Source organism: Erythrolamprus reginae, chromosome 2 (genome assembly GCF_031021105.1).
Source record: "Erythrolamprus reginae isolate rEryReg1 chromosome 2, rEryReg1.hap1, whole genome shotgun sequence".
Classification (NCBI taxonomy): Eukaryota; Metazoa; Chordata; class Lepidosauria; order Squamata; family Dipsadidae; genus Erythrolamprus; species Erythrolamprus reginae.
The window spans coordinates 211,506,882-211,527,384 of record NC_091951.1 but is presented as its reverse complement, the minus strand read 5'-3'; the positions used below and the strand labels follow the sequence as shown (position 1 = coordinate 211,527,384).

The 20,503-nt window shown below is 38.4% G+C and overlaps 1 protein-coding gene across 15 annotated transcripts in view; it reads right to left on the bottom strand.

Moving 5' to 3' along the window:
• The window catches only part of DOCK6 (dedicator of cytokinesis 6), a 280,141-nt gene that overhangs the window by 186,044 nt on the left and 73,594 nt on the right, over positions 1-20,503 (bottom strand). For all 15 annotated transcript variants that reach the window (XR_011558174.1, XR_011558175.1, XM_070741668.1 and 12 more), the window contains 6 exons: positions 18,390-18,602; positions 16,768-16,853; positions 15,636-15,702; positions 13,265-13,414; positions 10,265-10,345; positions 9,623-9,779 (listed from right to left, as the gene is read on the bottom strand). Coding sequence is in view for 13 of the 15 variants with exons in the window: in XM_070741668.1 (XP_070597769.1) it covers positions 9,623-9,779; positions 10,265-10,345; positions 13,265-13,414; positions 15,636-15,702; positions 16,768-16,853; positions 18,390-18,602 (754 nt within the window). In the remaining 2 variants the exon portion in view is untranslated. The remainder of the gene's footprint in view (positions 1-9,622; positions 9,780-10,264; positions 10,346-13,264; positions 13,415-15,635; positions 15,703-16,767; positions 16,854-18,389; positions 18,603-20,503) is intronic.

Genomic DNA, 20,503 nt, shown 5'->3' with positions numbered 1-20,503 from the left:
CTATATGATAATTTTGAAAATAACGAGTAAGACAAACTCTTAAAAACCAAAGGTGAAAGGAAAAGGTTTTTTTAAGAAAAATATATCCTGGGGCTCAAAAGATCATACGGCTGGAACTACTTTTCTTTTTCGTACTATATTTAACTTTATAAAAGCTGAATTCGAAACTTTCTAAAATTGTGATTTGAAATAAACACTCATCCCTGAACAGGATTCGAGGGGATGAGAATAAATAAATATTAAAACCCTGAAAAGTTTAAAAGTTGTCGGTGAAGAGGAATTTTAATACAATGCCAAATTCCGGGTATTTTTTTTTTCTACACCATCAGCGGAAGGACTATGTCTTACAGCTTTTTGTTTTCGAAATAAAATAAAATAAAAGGAAAGGAAAAATTTGACATTTGACATTACAATCGACGAGTGGATTAAAGAAGATTTTCATTGACTGTCTGTTTTTGTTGTCATTGGATTCTTCAGACACGTTCTGCAAAAGGAACAATACCCTTTCTTTTTTCCCTTTATTGCGTGGAAGGATACATTGCAAGGTTTAACAACACGAAACTGGATATCGTATTTTTCGCTCCATAAGACGCAGTTTTTTCCCTCCCAAAGTAGGATGAAAAATCAGCCCCGTCTTATGGAGCGAAGATGCAGGCAGGGGGGGGGAGGCTGCGAACTCGGAAGCGCCATCCCGCCGGCTGGCTGGCTAGCTGCTGCCTGGTCCCCTCCCTCCCGGAGGAGGGTCTCCCTCCGCACCACCAGCGGTGCTCCCCCCCGCCAGCCAGCCAGCCAAGCCCCGCGCCACGCCGGAACCGGCTCCTCGCTCTCCCCCCGCAGCCCGCCGCGTTTACAGGAGGTGGGGAGGGTCGGGCGGCCCGCCAAGGCCAGGAGGGACGCCGCTGCCCCCCCCTTCCCTCTCCTCCGCCTGCCGCTGCGCCTCCTTGACGCCGAGAGGAAATGCCGGCAAAGGCTTTTCTCAGCGGAGGGCCGGCGAAGGCGATATTCAATGTCGGGGGCGCATGGGCGGGTTGCGCGCGCTCCCTATCTCCCTGCTAGCCCACCTCGGAATATTTCAAAATAAGAAAAGCCTTTGCCGGTGAAGGTTTTTCTTATTTGAATATTCCGAGTGGGCTAGCAGGGAGATAGGGAGCGCGTGCAACCGCCCGTGCGCCCCCGACATTGAATATCACCTTTGCCGCCGGCCCCGCCTCTCCTACAACCCCCTTGCTGAGAGCCCAGGACGAAAGTGCTCTCGGCAAAGGTGAGGCGGGCAGGGCTGTGCGCGCGTCACCGCTGAGAAGAACGGAGAGAGAACGAGAGTGAGTGAGAGCAACAGACAGCAAGATAGTGAGAAAGAGAGAGTGAGAGAAAGGGGGGAGAGAGAGAGGGGGGGGAGAGAGAGAAAGAGAGGGAGAGGAAGAAAGAAGAGAGGGGGGAGAGGGGGGAGAGATAGCAAGAGAGGGAGAGAGAGAAAGAGAGAGGGAAAGGGGGGAGAGAAAGAGAGAGGGAAAGGGGGGGAGAGAAAGAGAGAGGAAGAGGGGGGGAGAGATAGCAAGAGAGGGAGGAGAGAGAAAGAGAGAGGGAAAGGGGGGAGAGAGAGGGGGGAGAGAAAGAGAGAGGGAGGGAGAGAGAGGAGATAAAGGAAGAGGAGAGAGAGAAAGGAAGAGAAAGAAAGAAAGAGGGGATAGAAAGAGAGAGAGAGTGAGAGATGCTCAGTGAGCCTTTCTTTGAAGTTGCCTTTCTTTCTTTCTTTCTTTTTCTCTCTTGCTCTCTTGCTCTTTCATTCTTTTTTCTTTCTCTTGCTTTCTTTCTTTCTCTTTCTTTCTCTCCTTCCTTCCCTCCTTCCATTTCTTTCATTCCCCCTCTCTATTTTTATTTCTCTTTCATTTTCTTTCTTTCTTTCTCTCTTTCTTTCTTTCTTGCTCTTTTTCTTTCTCTCTTTTACCTTCCCTTCCTCTATTTCTTCTTTTCTTTCTCCTTCCTACCTTCTTCCCTCCCTCCCTCCCTTCAGTCCTTCCTCTCTTACTCTCCCCTTTCATAAGTTTCCTTGCTTCCTTCCTCTGTTCCTGTTCCTTCCCCCTTTCTTTCTTTCTTTCTTTCTTTCTTTCCTTCCTTCCTTTCCTCCCTCCATTTCTTGCTTTCCTTTTCCTTCCTCCCTTCTTTCCTCCCTCACTCCCTTCCTTCACTCCTTCCTCTCTTCCTCTCCCCTTTTTGGCTCAAAATATTTTTCTTCTATTTTCCTCCTCTAAAATCTAGGTGCGTCTTATCAGCAGGTGCGTCTTATAGAGCGAAAAATACGGTAATTAATTTTTAAACCAATGAATTAAACTACTGGATTATAATTATCGTAGATGGTTTTCAAGGATTAATTGATTTATAAAGAATTTGCTACAAAAGAAAATCCATTTGACTGGTATTATTGGCTTTGAATCTTCTTTTGGAATAAAATAATATTTTGGCCTCCTGAACTGACTTGGAACTTTTAGCTTTGTCAACTGGCTTGGAACTAGTATTAGATTATAATTAACTTGGATTAAATTGTTGTATTTTGGACCCTGGAAGAGAAATTATAAAATTTAAATCTTCAATCAACAAGAGAAACCCACACCTAATTTGAAAATTATAAGTATATTATTGGTATTTCTTCTCTTTTTTCTTTTCTCCTCTCCTTTTTTCCCTCTATCTTTTTCAGTGGCTGTTTTTTCTTTCTTTTTCTAGATATTTTAATATAAAATTAATTGAAACAATGAATTGTTAATCCTTAACTCCCCTTTTCCTTGGGGTGGTGTCTTTTAATTTTCAAATTGTATTGAAAAGATCTGTTTATTTGTGATAATTTTTTAAATAGATTAAGCCATTTAAATTTATATAAATTTATATAAGATATTTTAAATATAAACTAATCAAGTTTTTTTCTAGCTTTTTTAGCATTGATTAAAAGCCTTTTTCCCTTTTCCCTTCGCTACTTTCTTTTCTCTTTTTTCCCTCTTTCTTTTTTCTTTTTTCTTTCCTAGTAATTTTATGTACTTATTATAAATTACATAATGCTAATCATGTTTTATACTTTTACTTAAGTCAGTGTTTCCCAACCTTTTTTGAGCCGCGGCACATTATTCACATTTACAAAATCCTGGGGAACATGGGGGGGGGGGGGGCTAAAAAAAGTTTGGACAAAAAAAAATTTCTCTCTTCCTCCCTTTCGCTCTATTTCTCTCTCTCTCCCTTCCTTCCTCTTTCTTTCCCACTCTCTCTTTATCCCTTTGTTTCTCCCTTCCTTCCTCTTTTATGCTCTCCTTCTCTCTCCCTCCTTCCCTCCCTCTATGTCTTTCCTTCCCCCCCCTTTCTCTCTCTCTTGCTTTCTCTCTCTCTCTCCCCTCTCTCTCCCTCTCTCTTTCTCTCTCTCTCTTTCTTGCTATCTCTCTTTCTCTCCCTCCCTCTCTCTTTCTCTCTCTCCCTCTCTTGCTATCTCTTTCTCTCTTGCTATCTCTTTCTCTCTCTTTTTTTTTGCTTTCTCACTCCCCTCTCTTGCTCTCTCTTGCTATCTCTCTTTCTCTTTTTTGCTTTCTTTCTCTCCCCCTCTCTTTCTCTCTCTCCCTCTCTTGCTATCTCTTTCTCTTTCTCTTCCCCCTCTCCCTCTCTTTCTCTCTCCCTCTCTCCCTCTCTTGCTATCTCTTTCTCTCCCCCCTCTCCCTCTCTCTTTCTCTCTCTCCTTCTCTTGCTCTCTTTCTCTCTTGTTATCTCTCTCTTTCTTTCTTTCTTTCTCTCTCTTTCTCGTACACCACGCCGCAGCAGCGGCATTGGGCAGTAGCCATGGGGCGGCAGCAGGGTGGTCAGCTGTGAGGCGGAGCTCCGGAACGGAGGCACCGACGGCAGCGGCTGGACGTGCTGCTAGACGGCGTACATGCTGGCATTGCACTGGGCATGGGCGTGGGGCTGGAGCCTCCATCCCAGCCCAGCCAGCAGGCAAGTGCCAGCCACGCAATTCCAGCATGTCCAGTCGCCGTCAGTGCCTCCGTTCTGGAGCTCCGCCTCACAGCTGACCACCCTGCTGCCGCCCCACGGCTACTGCCCGCTGCCGCCGCCGTCACCCTCCTGCTGCGCGCCGCCCTCCCGCTGCTGCCACCCTCCCACCAGGCCCCAAAGCTCACCTGCTGCCACTGCCAGGGAAGCTCCAGCCGGGCGGGGCGCTGCAGCTGCCGGAAAACTTGGAAGGTGCAAAGAAGGAAGCTCAGCTTCCGGTCTCACAACTTTTTGCTCTTTGCACTCTCAGCAAAAAGTTGCGAGACCAGAAGCTGAGATTCTTTCTTCGCGGCACACCTGACCATGTCTCGCGGCACACCATTGTGCTGCGGCACACCGGTTGGGAAACACTGACTTAAGTGATACAAATTTTTTTCCTTCTGTAAGAGTGAAATAATAGAATACATTTCTTTTCGAAATATTGATTTATAATTATATTAAAAGCTTTTTTTCTGTATACCTTTACTTTTGTTAAAGTGCTAAGAAGTTTAAAGTGACACGATTACTATTTTTTCTCTTTTAAATAGCAATATATATAAGTTTTTAGTTTTATTAATACTGATATATAATCAGCTTTTTTGGTATCTCGAAGCAAAAAAATTTTAAATTAGGTAAAAAAGCTGTAAATTTTGACTGGTTTGGAGTTTATTTGGATTTTTTAAAAGAAAAAAAAATTATAAAAAGTCTAAGGTAAGCCAGAAGAGAAAGATTTAAATTCTCATTGCACTACCTCTATTTTCCACATAAAAATATTTAAATTATATTATATTAAAAAATAATAGAAGTAAATATAGAAGAGTATTACTCTGAGACATAAATAGGATGTCGAGTACATCCATCTACACAAAGACTATTAAAAAAAAAACTTTAACCTGATCATAACCCTTTAGTGATGTATTTGAAAAATTACAAGAAACATATAAATTGGCAGATGAATAGGAATATTAGAAGAGATAAGCAATATAGGGAATGGATAGAAAACGAACTAGAATTTTTTTAAAAAATTAAAAAAAATTCTGAAACCTCTTTTCAAAACTTATGGGACACTGCCAAGGCATATATTAGAGGACTAACAATTTCTTATACAGCCAAGAAAAATAAGGAAACAAAGATACAATATGAACAATTAATTACTGAATTAAACCAACTAGAGGTAGTATCGCAACACAATCCTAAAAAGAGGGAGATTACAAGAAAAATAGAATTAGTTAAGCATAAAATAAAGCTTATAGAGCAAAACCAAATAGCGGAGAAAATTAAAAGGGCTAAACAACAATACTTTGAACATGCCAATAAACCAGGAAGATGGCTCACATCTAAACTAAGAAAATATAGACAATCAAAGATAATTAAAGAATTAACAGATAGTCAAGGAATGATAAAATATAAGATTGATGAAAAAGCAAAAATAGTACAAGAATTTTACAAAGAACTATATAAAAAAGAGGACATAAAAGAAGATGAGATTTTTAAGTACCTAGACTCTTTAGATTTACCGCAATTAACGGAAGATCAACAGAAAGGACTAGATAGTCCAATCACAATAACGGAACTACAAACAACCATCAAAAAGCAAAAAAATAACAAAGCAACTGGACCGGACGCCATACCAGCAGAAATATAATGAATAATATGTTGGAAAATTTTAATAAAAGCATAATGGATGGTTAAATTCCTAGATCCTGGTCTGAGTCTTTAATAACATTAATTCACAAATCTGGAACCGATAAAGATAAGATACAAAATTATAGACCCATATCATTATTGAACGTTGATTATAAAATATTTACTTCTATTTACGCAGAAAGACTTAAAAAGATTTTAGATGAAAAAATACACCAAGATCAAAATGGGTTCTTACCAGGCAGACAAATAAAAAATAATCTTAAAACGATCATTAATGCACTAGAATACAACATCCGGGAAAACAAATGTCATTAATGTTTTTAGATGCCAGAAAAGCTTTTGATAACATAAATTAGACTTTTATTAAAATGCAATTAAACAAAATGAAATTTGGTACAAAATTTGTAAATCTAATTGACGCGATATATTCAAAACAAACAACAAAAAATATTTTAAATAATGAACAATTGGAAAAATTCGAAATTTTTAAGGGAGTGAGACAGGGATGCCCGATCTCACCTTTATTGTTTATTTTATCCCTGGAAGTTTTGCTGATAAAAATAAGAGCAAATGACAAAATACAGGGATTGGAGACTTCTGGTTGTGACGTTGCGTTGGTGCTGAGCGATTCCCGGTTCTCCAGGTTTCTTTTGGCTTTTCAAGATCGACGATTGCCCAGTCGGGTGACCGCGGACCTGTAGAGCCCAAGGTTTTTGAGCGGAAACTCCAACGCACCCAAGGGTGGTCGGCGGACCCCCTGGGGAGTGGGGAACCCCTCCCGATCGTCGACTGAAGAAATCGGCCCTTTGGCTGATCCGGAAATGCGACATTTCTGTCTTATTATAGGAAGCCGCAGAAACAACAGAGCATATTTTGGGACTGTATTCTGAAGGATTGTGGAAGGATTGTGGAAAGGCTTTTGGAAATTGTGATTTACGAGGTAACCCCCCCTTGTTTCACCCCTCTTTTTTCAAGATCTTAGACGTTTAGGAGGCGGCGACTTCGACTTGGATCCTTTTGATCGGAATATGTCGGAGATGACTTTGCAGTAATTAACTGGTACGAACTTAAACGCCATTATCTTTGTCAGACTCCGGTATTGCTTTCTATCTCCTTTTTTGGATTGTGTGCATGGATCGCAGGGGAGAAAGACTTTAAAACGTGTCAGAAGGTAAGAGAAGGTTCAGTCCCAAAAACTCTTGTTGCTTTTGAAATGACATCTTAAATATTTTGAAAGGAATAAGCAGTCCACATCAATAAAACAACTGGAACAAAAAGAAAAGAAATTTAAAAAGATTTAGAAATTTGGAATAGTTTAAAATTATCCTTCATGGGGAGAATTGCAATGATTAAAATGAATGTTTTACCCAAGATGCTGTTCCTATTTCAGGTTCTACCTATAAATCCAGGGGGGAAATTTTTCAAGAACTTAACAACAATAGTTAGAAAATTTCTATGGCAAGGTAAGAAGGCAAGAATAAAGCTAAGTATACTAGAAGATATAAAAGAAAGAGGAGGATTTGCACTGCCCAATTAGAAGCTATATTATCAGGCAGCCGCCCTAACTTGGATTAAAGAATGGGTAACGTTAGAAAACAGAAGAATATTAAATTTGGAAGGTTATGATCTTATGCTTGGCTGGCATGCCTTTATCTGGTATGATAAAGATAAAGTACATACATATTTTAAAAGACATACAATAAGAAAGTATTTACTGGAAGTTTGGAAAGATGTTAAGAAAAATCACTTTTTAACGATAAAACACATTCTTAATTTAAAAAACATATAATGAGAAAGTATTTATTGGAAGTCTGGAAAGATATAAAAAAGGACCATTTTTAAACTATCCCTGACTGGATCTCCCCACTAGAGGCAATTAGCCACCCCAATCTGATGCAGGAAAGAAATATATTAAAATATAAAGAATTATTAGATGACCAAATGAAATTAAAATCAAGATACAATTTACAGGAAGAAGGGATAAAAATAGATTTGTGGCAATATACTCAGATACAGTCTAGATTTTACAGAGATAGCAAGATATATACTTTTAATAAGAGTAAAAATTTCCTAGGCAACTTGTTAACCACAAATCAAAGTAAATTAATAGGGAAAGCATATAAATATACGATTGGATATAAAAATATTGATTTGACTTTAAAGGATAATATGATAAATTGGTGTAAAAACATAGGTAGAGAAATTGATGTAGAAACATGGGAGAAAGTTTGGATTACAAATTGGAAAATGACAAAATCAATTTCATTTTTAAAAAAAATCAAATTAAGATGTTTTATAGGTGGCACCTCCAGCCAAATAGAATTGCCAAAATGTTTCACAATATGTCCCCAAAATGCTGGAAATGTAAGAAAGAAATAGGTTCTTATTATCATCAATGGTGGACTTGTGATAAAGCCAAGTTATATTGGAAAATGATAGAAAAAATGGTAAAAGAAATAATATTACAAGAAATTAAAAAAAAACCCAGAATTTTATTTATTAGGCATAAGGAAGCAGAAATACAAGAAATATATTTTTTACTTAGTAATCCATATTTTGACAGCGGCTAGAATAATTTATGCACAAAATGGGAAGGGAGAAAACGTCCCCAAAGAAGAAGAGGTAGTAAAGGAAATATTAGATTGCGCAGAGATGGATATGATGACAAGACGGTTGAATAACCAAGAAGAATCAGAATTTTATATTATTTGGGACAAGGTATATACGTGGATAAACAAAAATAAAAATAAAATGTAAATGACATGGAAAAGTATAAATATATTTAAATGATTTCTTTTTTTTCTTTTTTCTTCTTTCCTGTTTATTCTTTTTATTATAATGTTTGAACAAAATTCTTTAAAATAGCATGTGAATTTAAGGAATTAATAGTGTATTCTTTTTCTGTATACAAATAGACTTCTAAGATGAGAGGGGTAATTGTAACCCCAGCTGTATGTTTAATGTTTGTAAGTTTGTTCGTCAATTTTATGAAAATCAATAAAGTTTATTAAAAAAATAGAATCATGTGAAGTTGGGAAATCATATAAATCCAGTAATTTTTTAAAAAGTATGTTAATTAAAGTGGAGTCTCATTTAAATGCTTCCCCACTGAAACACTTACACTGATTAAAAACAACAACCCCAAAGTAAAAAAAAATTGAAACATATAAAGTATCAGAAGCCACTTAGAAAATAAAAGTAAGCATAGCCGAGGAAGCTTGAGAAATATGATGGAGCTAGGGTTGTTTGCTTGTTTATAAATCATACGTATAGGTTGTGCCACTCATCAGATAAATTTCTACTATCTCATGGAACTATAGTTCCTGCAATTTCCTGGGGGAAAAGACTTATTAAAGTGGATAAAGAATAAAGTGAGTGTAAAGTCTCCCCACCATTACCAGATAGAAGAAATGACCCTGAAATAGCCTGGCTCCATGTCATGTATGCTTTATACTTTATTAGCACTCTGAATTGCACCTGGGAACATACTGGTAATCAGTGCAGCTCATAAAGCAGAAATGCAATGTGCACTAACTGAGAAGCACAAATAACTGCCAGTACTTTAAGGCTGTAAGGTCAGCTTTTTCCATTTCCCCGAGTCTACGGAGAGGGGCGGTATACAAATCTAATAAATAATAATAATAATTATGCATTATGCCTTCAGAGATTGTGAAAGCTCCAACAATCGAGACTTTCAAGAGGAAATTGGACTGCCATTTGTCAGATATGGTGAAGGGACTCCTACTTGAGCAGGGGGTTGGACTAGATGACCTCCAACTCTGTTATTCTGTTACCCTCTGTTATCTTTCACTCAAACGACCTATAGCACAGTATACATTCTCACAGAGAAATTATTCATTCCAATGCTATCTTGGGACCAAGACCTAAATATCAAAACAAATAGAACAGCACTCAATGACAAATTATTATGCAAATGCATATTCTTCTGTATTGAGCTCAGCTTTAAATGACTAACCATTTTCAGAATCTGAAGCATCCCTCTCAAGCATCCCAGTGGTGCTAATTATATTCATGAGATGGATAGCCGTCCAGGCAAATGGCATATGGTAGCGCCCCAACCGGGTGCAAAATTGTTCTCCTGCTACTCGCAGCTTCTCCAACTTCTCCTTGTTCTGAAAGCAGAAAACACCATCACTGTGTTTCAATTCTAATTGTTTGATGCTTATCACAGATTAAACAAACTTGTGCTCTGTAGATGTGTTGGGCTTCAAAAAGCAAAATGGCAGGAAATTCTGTGAGCTGAAGGCACTGTGTTAGGAAAAGCTGCCTAAATAATCATTCTGAATGACAAAATATTGTTATTCAGGTGAAAATGACTAGAAAATTCAGATGAAATTAAGCGGTCTGTCCTACATAAGACAGCCATCCATTTTAAAATACACCCACCCACCCCAAAAAAAGCCTGGCAGAGCAAGCTACCATATATAAACAGGCAAAAGACCCCACACTAATAAAATTAAATGAAATGAAATGTCTGCAACAAACCCCCAAACTCAGAGAACCAAGAATTCCACAGTTCAACCCTCAACTACCTATGTTCTCTTCTTTTGGAATTACACACATAGTTGTCAGTTTATTTGTGCTGGATTTCATCTACCTTCAAAGCATCTGTTTCCTTCATGACCATGTAAGGTTCACAGCATTCACTGATATCCCCTTGCTGTAACACTTTCTCTAGCTATAATGAAAGAGAAAATATGTTACATGATGTGACACAAAACTAACAGACATCTTGAAGAAATAATCTAAGATATCCTGAAGTTCCTAAGACTAAAATCAAGATATTTAGAGCACCATCTCAAGTGCCATTCATTACAAGACAAGAAAGCCAACTTTTAATGACTTTGAAAACTAGAACTGAGACAATATTATTCAGAATATATTCAAAAATGACTTTTTTTCAATACTAACCAAACAAAACGGGAGTGACAAGTGTGATTTATTAACAAAGTTAATTTTTACTAGAATGAAAAAATAATGTATGCATTAACTCTGTGGTAAAATTCTGATTTTGTGATGGAATCTAAAGTGGGTTACATTTTCAGAAGACAGGATATTACATGTAATAGTAATATACCTTTTCCAAGGAAACTATATCCCAAATCTCTTAATGTAATCAAGATTGAGCTAAATATGCAAAGACATAGTTTAAAAAAAGAATGTGAAAAAAGTGAAAGTTGTGACTTCACACTCACTTATAGGATTCTTTTGTGAATGAACGAATGAAAAACTGAGCCCATGAATCAAACCTTGTCACTGACTATTATTAATTATGCAGTCATCATTTCTGACCAGAAAGAGTCCCTATAGTCATTCCAGCTGTTGTTTGATGTTAGATAGATTAAATATAGGTAGAGAACCTATGAACTGTGTGATTACTATAAAGAGGGAGTCAGTTCTTCAATAGTGCATTAACAAAACCAGAGGTGACACAATTTCATGGAATAAACATTCCCACCAATATCACTAACGGAAACCTAATATAGTTAGTCCTCACAACAATTCTTTTAGCGATTGTTTGAAATTAAACAGCACTGAAAAAACTAACATATCTGTCCTCATACATACAACTGTTGCAGTATCCTCATGACCACTTGATCAAAATGTAGGTGCTTGGCAACCAGCATATATTTACAATGACTGCAGAATCCTAAGGTCACTTGATCACCCTTTGTGAACTTCACAGCTGACTTCTAACAAGCAAAGAATAGGGTAAGATGGGTTTACATAACAACTGTGTCGTTTACTTAACAACTGCAGTTATTTTGTTTAAGAACATTGGCATAAAAGATTGTAAAATGGGGCAAACTCACTGCCTTACTTAGAAATAGAAATTTTGGTCCCAATTGTGGTTTTAAGTCAAAGACTAGGTGTACATTCCACTTAAATGCACATCTTGCCTCATAATGCAGTTTATCACGCACTGAACACTTCTTCACACTCTGAAGTTTGATAAGAAAGAATCAAAGTGATTATCCCTTGAAAGGAGCAGATACTATGTCAATTTGAGAGATAGTGAGAAATAAAGCATCTAAATTGTAGAAAACAACTATGCATTCACTCTGTCTGAAATGCCTAAACAGCCTAATATGATATGTAAAGTGTGAAGGCAGTTGGAACAATATATGTGACAAGAGATACTTTCTTTACTTACAATGTATTTAATTATTTTTTCATTGACAGGGAATCTTGAGAGGATCCTTAACTAGACTTCAACTTCAGAACATACCATGCTTTCTCAGTATTTAATTGTATCCTAATTTCATGAAATAACTCCATGTAATCATTTTAGGAAACTGAAAGCAGAAAGCATTGAGTGGACAAGTGAAAAACCCAAGGAACAATTTATCTTGGGGGGGAAAGGGGGAAACATTCTTTTTTAAAAAAGCCTAGAAATAAGTGCTCCCACTGAGAGTTCTATCCAATTCCTATTTTCTCAGCTGAAAAAAGTAAAAGGATTACATAGGATTTATGAATATATCCCTTGTTTTTGAAAAGCATACAAGAAGGTTCAGAAGTAACATCTCAATGCCAAATATTTTTGAAACCTGGAAAGTCAAAATCAGACTGATTTAAGAAAATGCATCTCTTTTCCTTACATTTTAAAGACAGGGTGCATGGCATATCAGAGGAAGTGGGTGCATCTTTTACCTTCTACTTAACAAGAAAAGATTTTTAGCTGCTGTTGCTCTTAGGAAATACTTGGAAGAACATAGGAGGTGTTTCCTAGGAAAGTACATTGTATGGCTAGCTAGTCTATTTGATGTTCTATTTTCAGAGCAGATTAGAAGAGTCTCTCCTCTCCAAACAAATAACTGGAGGAAACTAAAGCTGCATCCTCTTGACTTTCAACTATTGACATCCATCAATTTCAGAGAATCAAACTTTATTGAGATCCATTAGTTTCCGGGGCTCCAAAATATATGCTTTCTTCATAGATGTATGAACATTTATCCTGTTATGCACTCATGTAAAATAATGGTATATACAGTGGCCCCTTGACTTTCGCAGGTCCGACTTTCGCGGAAAAGCTAGGTTTTCAAAAAATATTAATAAAAAAATACTCCATGTTTTTTTTGAACATTTGAACGTTTCCCCACAGCTGCCCAATGTACAATACTGTGCGTTTTAACTCTCCCCCCACTCAGCCGTCCTGCTTCCACCCCAGCCTCCCGATCCCTCCCCTTTAATTCTCGGAGCGTTGATACGCTCCACTTGAAGCCGAGCCTTACTGCCGCCCGCCGCCGCCACCTCTTCTTTCCCTTAGTGGTAGCGTCCAACCTCCCAATCCCAGCTTCGAGTCCTGGCCTGGATCCCTCTTGCCTTGAGCTTCCCCTTCCCCTGCCCTGACCCTGAGCACCGGTGCTGCCGCCGCCATGAGAGACACTGGCAGCAAGCGCAGCAAAGGCCACAGCTTGCCACCCCGTTGCCCCTGCGGGTTCTGGGGGTAAGTAAAACCAGGAATGGAGGAGGGAGGGGGTGGTCTTGGAACATATCCCCCGCGAAAGTCAAAGACCACTATACAGTCATCTTTGCTCCCCAGCATTTGTTGGAATGTCTGCGAGTGTGACTATTAAAAAGGCAACAAATATCTCACCTTGATCACCAAGAATATTTCTGGAGAAGGATGTGTAAGAGAGAACATAGCTGAACGAGCAAGTGTAGAGATAGCAGGATGAGTGCTGTGGGTTCGGAGAAGGCTTTTCATATGTTCCGAATTGAGATCAAAATAAAAATTTTCAGAGATCTACAAAATAGAGAGAAAGACAGCAGTAAAAAATGCTACCAAATCTCTCCATGACCTTCACAGCAATCAAAACAATACAAAAGGTAATATCTCAGTATACAGATAAGAACAACTTTTAACTGCAACCCTGACAAACATAATATTATAATCTGTCTTATTCTTAGTAGATACTTGGGTCTATTCTTCATATAACAACAGGGGAACACAAGCAATTCCCTTTGTTTTCTGTGAGATCTGCTTAATATCCAGAGGATGTTTCAGCATAGGAGAAAATAATGGGTTTGGCCTTGGAGCTACATTTGTTTCCTGTGCCCTGCCTAGAGCAACAGGAATAACAAATGGCATTCAGCCAGATAAAGGTTTTGCATTTGTTTTTCTTATTTTAACCATTTTCTCAGACAACCTTTCTCAAGCCATGAATAATTATTGATTTGATAAGAAAATTAAAGGGTGTTAAGGATGCTCAAAACTCAACAAGACTTAAGGCATACATTTTGCCCTTTAATTCTCCACAACAGGGGGGAAATCAGAAGTGAAAATTCTAGCACAATTTTATTGGTGATATCACATTTTGTAGGACTATGGAAATCTCAAATGGAGAGTATCGTATTTTTCGGTGTATCAGACACACCTTTTTACTTCAAAATAAGTGCGTCAAAAACTGGGTGTGTCTTATGCACCGGATGTTGCATGGGGGGAGTTGGGTGTGGGTCAGCAACGGCAGCAGCAGCCTTCCCCTGCTTCAGCGGCGGCTGTCCCCAAGACCACCCAGCAGCTCTTGGCTGCTTTCCTCCCTGAAGGAGACCAGCAGGCGTTGGCCAAGGAACCCTCCCGGCAGGCCAAAAAGCGGCTTGGGCGAGCAACTGTGACAGGGGCTGGGCAGTGACCGCCTCTCCCCGGTTGAGGCAGCTTCGCTAAGCAGAGTCCCCTCCCACCGGATGATCAGGGCCACCCCGCGGACCTCCTCCATCAGCTGGATGCACAGAGCACTGAGGGGACGGCCGCCTGCTTCTCTGCAGCTGTCGCTGCGCGCCCCGTCTCACCTGCCTGGTGGTGGGCGTTCCTCACAGCTTCCCTGCTGGCATCCGAACTGGGGGCAGGAGAAGAGGCACGATTTGCACGGAGGAGCTCCCCTGCCATTGGTAAGCCGACCCATCCTTATTTCCCCCTAGGGTGAGAGCATTTGCACTATTCTGTCAGGGGGGTGGCAGCAGGCCACAAGGGGAGGTGCGGACTTGGGCTAGAGGGGAGGGGCAGAATGGGAATTGAAGTCCACAAGCCTTAAACTTGCCAGGTTTGAAGACCCTTGCACTCCTAACCCCTAACCCAAGGATCTTCAAACTTGACAACTTTATTAAACAATATAATTTTACACCATTTGTCTTCCTCCTCTAAAATCTAGGTGCATCTTATACACCAAAAATATGGTAAGTGTGATCAACAGGTCAGGGACCTATACATTATTTAGTGATTTCAGAAAAATTACAAGAAATAATACATCACACAGAATAAAAAATCAGAACAATTTTAATGGGAAGCCCAATAGGGCATGGAGAGCAATTGGAGAAAGACAGAAACATGGATGATAAAGTTAGCAGCACATGGAGCCCACTAAGTTTCTTACTGCATCGGAAGTCACCGGGAATTTGAAAGGGGATTAAATAAGATACAATCTACATGAAGGAAAATTCTCTGTTGCTATTTCTATGCATCATCTACTTAGCTCAGATGATCCATCCTTCATTCTTTGCAATTTGTAATTGAAAAAAGGATCACAGAGAACTTGCTGCTTGAACCTAAAGAGACAAACTCTCTCTTTCAAAAGTCTAAATGTTTCTGCTTCTCCATGAGAAGAGGGGAAATATAAATAGCTACAGATTTAGGGGAAGAAATGAACCTACATCATGTTGTCTTAAGAAAGTGCTAATTGGCTATCCATCCTGAATTTGATTGATTGATTGATTGATTGATTGATTGATTGCATTTATATGCCGCTCAATCCAGAATGGGCTCTTCAATTCTTCAGAGCAATCCAGTTAACGCTTTCCATGTCTATCAAATTAGGATATCAGAAAGAACATAATATAAAATCTGCAACTGACTGTCAAAGCCATTCTGCTGTGTTTAACTGGCAGATTATTTTTCAGTTTGAACTTAGCTCTAGCTGTACAGAGACCGACATTCTTGTCATTACCCAAGAAAAATCAGAAACAAGAAGTACCTTTTTCTTTTCTTTCACATCATAGAGTGCCAGTGATCCAAAGATGGGTTCAACTTCTATTTCAAACCTAATACATGGAAATGAATAGGAATTGCCATCATTGCAAAAAGTTGAATATCTTATCCTGCTCTAGCAAATACAATGGTTAAGAATCTGGAGCTCTACATCAAAAGGAATCATGAACATTCAACACCACTGACACTCCTCTAGCCATGATAAGCAAAATATGACCTGTTTTTGTCCTCATCTAACTGAAACAAGATGCTCATCTGCCATTGGATAAATGAACTTTTCTGATATTAAGTACCGTTGGCCCTTATAAATTCCAAGATAAATCTCCCTACAAAGCATTTTCACATTATTTTGCTCTTCAGAGTATGAATCAGAATTAGCAATAATTTTTTATAAAGCATTCTTCTACCATTTCTTATCAAATAGTTGAACACAGATTTCAATGCAATTTACTATTAAACAAGTATAGATGGTTTTAAGATAAATTAAGAGGATTTTGCAGTCACCCAACAATGGAAATCTATAGATAATCAATTTGTGGGAAATCCTACACAACATTAAGAAATTAATGGCTGTTCAAACTTGACATGTGTAGTAATGGAGAGAGGTAACATCTTGCATTTCCCCATATTTTTTCTATCAATCAATATCCATTAGAGAGAGAAATTTCTGATTGGTCATACCAGGAAGTTTCCCTCTATCTCCATCTTAAGTTTGTGGGCAGTACAAACAGCATTTCTGGGCATCAATTTGGCAGGCTGGGCTGCCAGGAGCATGCAGTTTCCAATGCTCAGGAATATGAATCTAAAAACAAAGTAACTTCTTCTCAGGTTACTCTGCTAGCTACCTGTTTGCAATGTATCACAGAAGTCTGCTATGTTAACAGAACTGAGTGATAATGTAACTCCTTCACACTATGGCAGCAAATGCACACACATGTGCATTCTCCAGCAAAACCAGTACATGTGAAGCTGTACCTCAGGTAGCATCTTTTGGCCCCCTTTTTTGCATAGTACCATTAAGCAAAAACAACATTAAAAAGCTCAATTTTATTCTACATTCAATCATTTTTGCTACCTGACATTTGGCAGCTCTACATTGCCAAGAAATTGTGACTTACTTCAGAGACAAGCATTTCACTAAGATCCTCTGCCCAAACTGCTCTTTTGGAATATCTGGGATGCTGCACCGTTCTGCTGCCTCTTCCTGGGAAGCCAAAGTCAAATATGTTATTGAGCCAATTGTGAGTCAGAGGCTAAGAGAGATGGAGACTTTGAAAGCTCATAAAATATTATGGAATTAACCTGTATTAGCCTTTCCATTTATTTGCACAACATTCCAAACTTTTTCCTCCTTTATTTGCTTAGGTCATTTATTTCCCTTGAAAAAGTTCAATCCATGTTTATCAGATTTATTTGTCAAGTATCTTGCTGCTTTCAAAATGTGATGCTTCATTGCAGCCTGCTTAATATAAAAACTTCTACTTGGAGTTATATCTTCTCCTACTGGCTTAAGTGTTTCCTCCCTTGTTGGCTTGACCCCTTTAACTATGACTGATAACGTTCAGTTTTCTTGGTGCCAGGCATTACATATTAAATTGCCATTTCATAGCTTTAGTTGAGCAACTTTCATAATGGTGTGCTGTGAATGTGCACTAGCTGATCTCAGACAATGGGCCATCAATTTAGAACCGCAACCAAATTCATAATTCTACCCAGATGCCTATTCTTGAAGCATTCTGCAGATTTTCTCCCGCCAACCAGATACCTAAACTAATTAATGATTCTGAAATTTAGATGGGATTTATTCTTGGCTAGATTTAATGCCCTCCCAACAGTTGTTACTGAAGAGAGATACCAATATTCCTTTTGAACTGTCCCATGTGATGGAGAAATAATTGAAATGATCGATCATGCCATTTCTTATTGTCCTCTCCATCAGGAATTATTCTCTTCATTTTTTCACTAAGCATCCTGGTCATTCTGACTCTTATCTTAAACTGTTACTATCTAATCAATCTGAACTTGCTTGACGGTAGCTAAGTATTGCTTAGCTACCGTCAAGCAATCAACTTGCTTGACGGTAGCTAAGTATTGCTCTATAATTTTTACAATATGCTGTAGTATGTCCTCTTTTAAAAAAAATATTTTAAAATGTTATGTTTTTCTCTTTTTATGTTAATTAGTGAGTGTTTTATCTTCTGGTTATGACTGAATAAAGATTGATTGGTTGGTTAATTTTTACTTTAAAGGGTAATAACAAATAAGCAACTAAAAATAAGTAAGTATGACCTTGGGATGCAAAAATTGACCAACCCAAGGTTTCATAAAGAGAAAATGTAAGGTCATGCAAAGCCAGTTACCACCACTAGTACTACTTATGAAGACTTAGTGAAGATTACTTCCCTTTGTTGTCATAATCAATGGAAATAGAATCCCTTAAATCTTTGTCAAAAGGATCTTTTTAAGTCTTTTAATTGTAATTAATTGGATCAAATTGTTTTACTATGTATTCTATGTTTGTTGTGAGCCACCCCGAGTCCACGGAGAGGGGCGGCATACAAATCCAATAAATGAATAAATAAAACTCAGCAAAGACCATAGCATGGAAAAATAATCCACTTAACCTGCTGCCTATTTCTTTTGTGCAAACATGTACATTTGTAGGCTCATGTGGCTCCCATCTGCTGTATCCTACCATGTTCCATAGAAGGCCAAAGGGAATCTCAGTATCTCCACTCACTTCATCGGGGGCTGAGTAAAGGGCCAAGATCTCCTGATGCCGGTTCTTCTTGCGTAGTTCCTCATTACGACGGTCAGTCTCTTCGATAGCAGTGCGCACCAGGAGTGAATGCAGTAAAAAGTCAGCTGCAGAATTCTTCAGGTCAAAGATACTGGATGTCCAACTGCCTCGCGGCATATCTTCTAAAGAACCAGAGCAGTGCTTTATATCATCCTGAAAGATAGATGGCCCAGTATTTGTTGTTAAGGCAAGAAGGAATGTCTGTTACAGCCCTATAGAGAACAAATAGTAGTAGAGCTGCTGCTGAGAGCAAATTTAAAAGAAGCACCTTGCAAATGAGCACCAATCCAGAGAGTTTGCTGCTCAAAATATATGATAGGCGTTGCCTTTTTGCATTCAGACATCCTAGCCAAGCTACCATTGCTTATACCTAACTTAACCTTCTCTTCCAATATTAGAGCAGACTACTAGCATATATGAAGTGGGGCAACAGTTCATACTACAGTACTGAGAATAGATAGAAGACCGAATCTCTTCTCTACTCTCCACCTTTGATGCAATCTAATAATTTCCCCCCTAATTTTGCATTAGATTTTGCAAATATAAAATACTACCCTTGTAAGGTGTTTTTTTTTTAAAAAAATGGCTTTGAGAAGCTTCTTTTAATGTAATGTTCCATGCCAAAAATAAACAAGAGAAAAATTCAGTTAACATAGCTGTATATATTATCTGGATCCTACTGTATCTTGAAAGTTAAATTATGAATTAAGGGAAGGTGAGGGTTAGGGTATCATCCCTTCACAAGCAACTACATCTACATGTTTCAAGACACATTATGAATTGTAATGTGATCATTAAAGTGAAAATGACAAATAATGCAAAGATAGTTAAAGATCATTTGAGATGGCCAATTCACTATGGCCAATTCATCACAGCCATTTTGCCATGGGACAACTCACCATTGGACAAGAGTTGCACTAATGTCAAAGAAACGGTGCTAATGTCAAAGAAAGGGTGCAAAAGGAGAAACAAAGTGAAATTTGAATGACAAAAATTAAAATTATTTTAAAATTATTTTAAATAATTAAATTCAATTAGATTATCTGGCGGTGAGTTGTTCCATGGTGAGTTGGCCATGGCAAGTTCCATGGTGAGTTGGCCATGGCAAGTTGTTCCATCCCGTCTCTCAGCTTCTCTTTCAACTGTTGTCTATGGATACTGAACTACTTCTATATCATACCTTACCTGACAATGGCTACATTAAAATTCTATATTTTGAATTTGAATGTGCATTAAATACATTAAACATACATTGTACGAAGTATATTTATGAAGATTTTCATAAATCAGACTAGTATTGAGGTTGCTTTTCAACTCAAATGTCAGAAGACTCCAAGGCCAATGAATTCAATTCAAATGTGAACGTAGTTTTAGTCACATTCTGTGCATTTTCTGCTTTCATAGCTTTGTTTTATTTTTAGAAAAAATGTGACTCTGATATTCAAAAGGTATGTGTTGAGGATCTGGCTTCTTTAAAAAAAACTGGGGAGAAATAGATTTGAGTATTTCGGTATCTGCTTTCAACAAGTGTGGGTTAATTTTTCAATTTGCTTTTTGAACTTCTTGACGGTTAAGAAGACTGGCAAGCCATTCAGAGAAATGATAGTACAGGTAGTCCATGACTTACAACCATTTGTTCAGTGACTTATGACCATTTTTACACTTACAATTACTGCAATATCCACATAGTCACATGATCTAAATTCAGACACTTGGCAACTGGCATGTACTTGTGACAGTTGCAGTGTCCTGATGTCATGTGATCACTTTTTGCAACCTTTTGACAAGCAAAGTCAATGGAGAAGTCACTTAATTGTGTTTGGAAGTTAAGGCTACTGTATACAGGCTAAGGTTTGGAGTTTATGACAGTTCTACACATGCTTTTGGCATAAAAACAAATCAGCTGCGTTCTGAAAACTTGCTACAGGACATGTATTTCCTTTGTATAACTTAATCCTAGTTCAAGTTGGTTTACAGATGCAATAGCCAGATGGACACTGTCCTCTCACGCACATTACATTAAAAAAAATAGAAGGTTGCCAAACGAGTTGCTT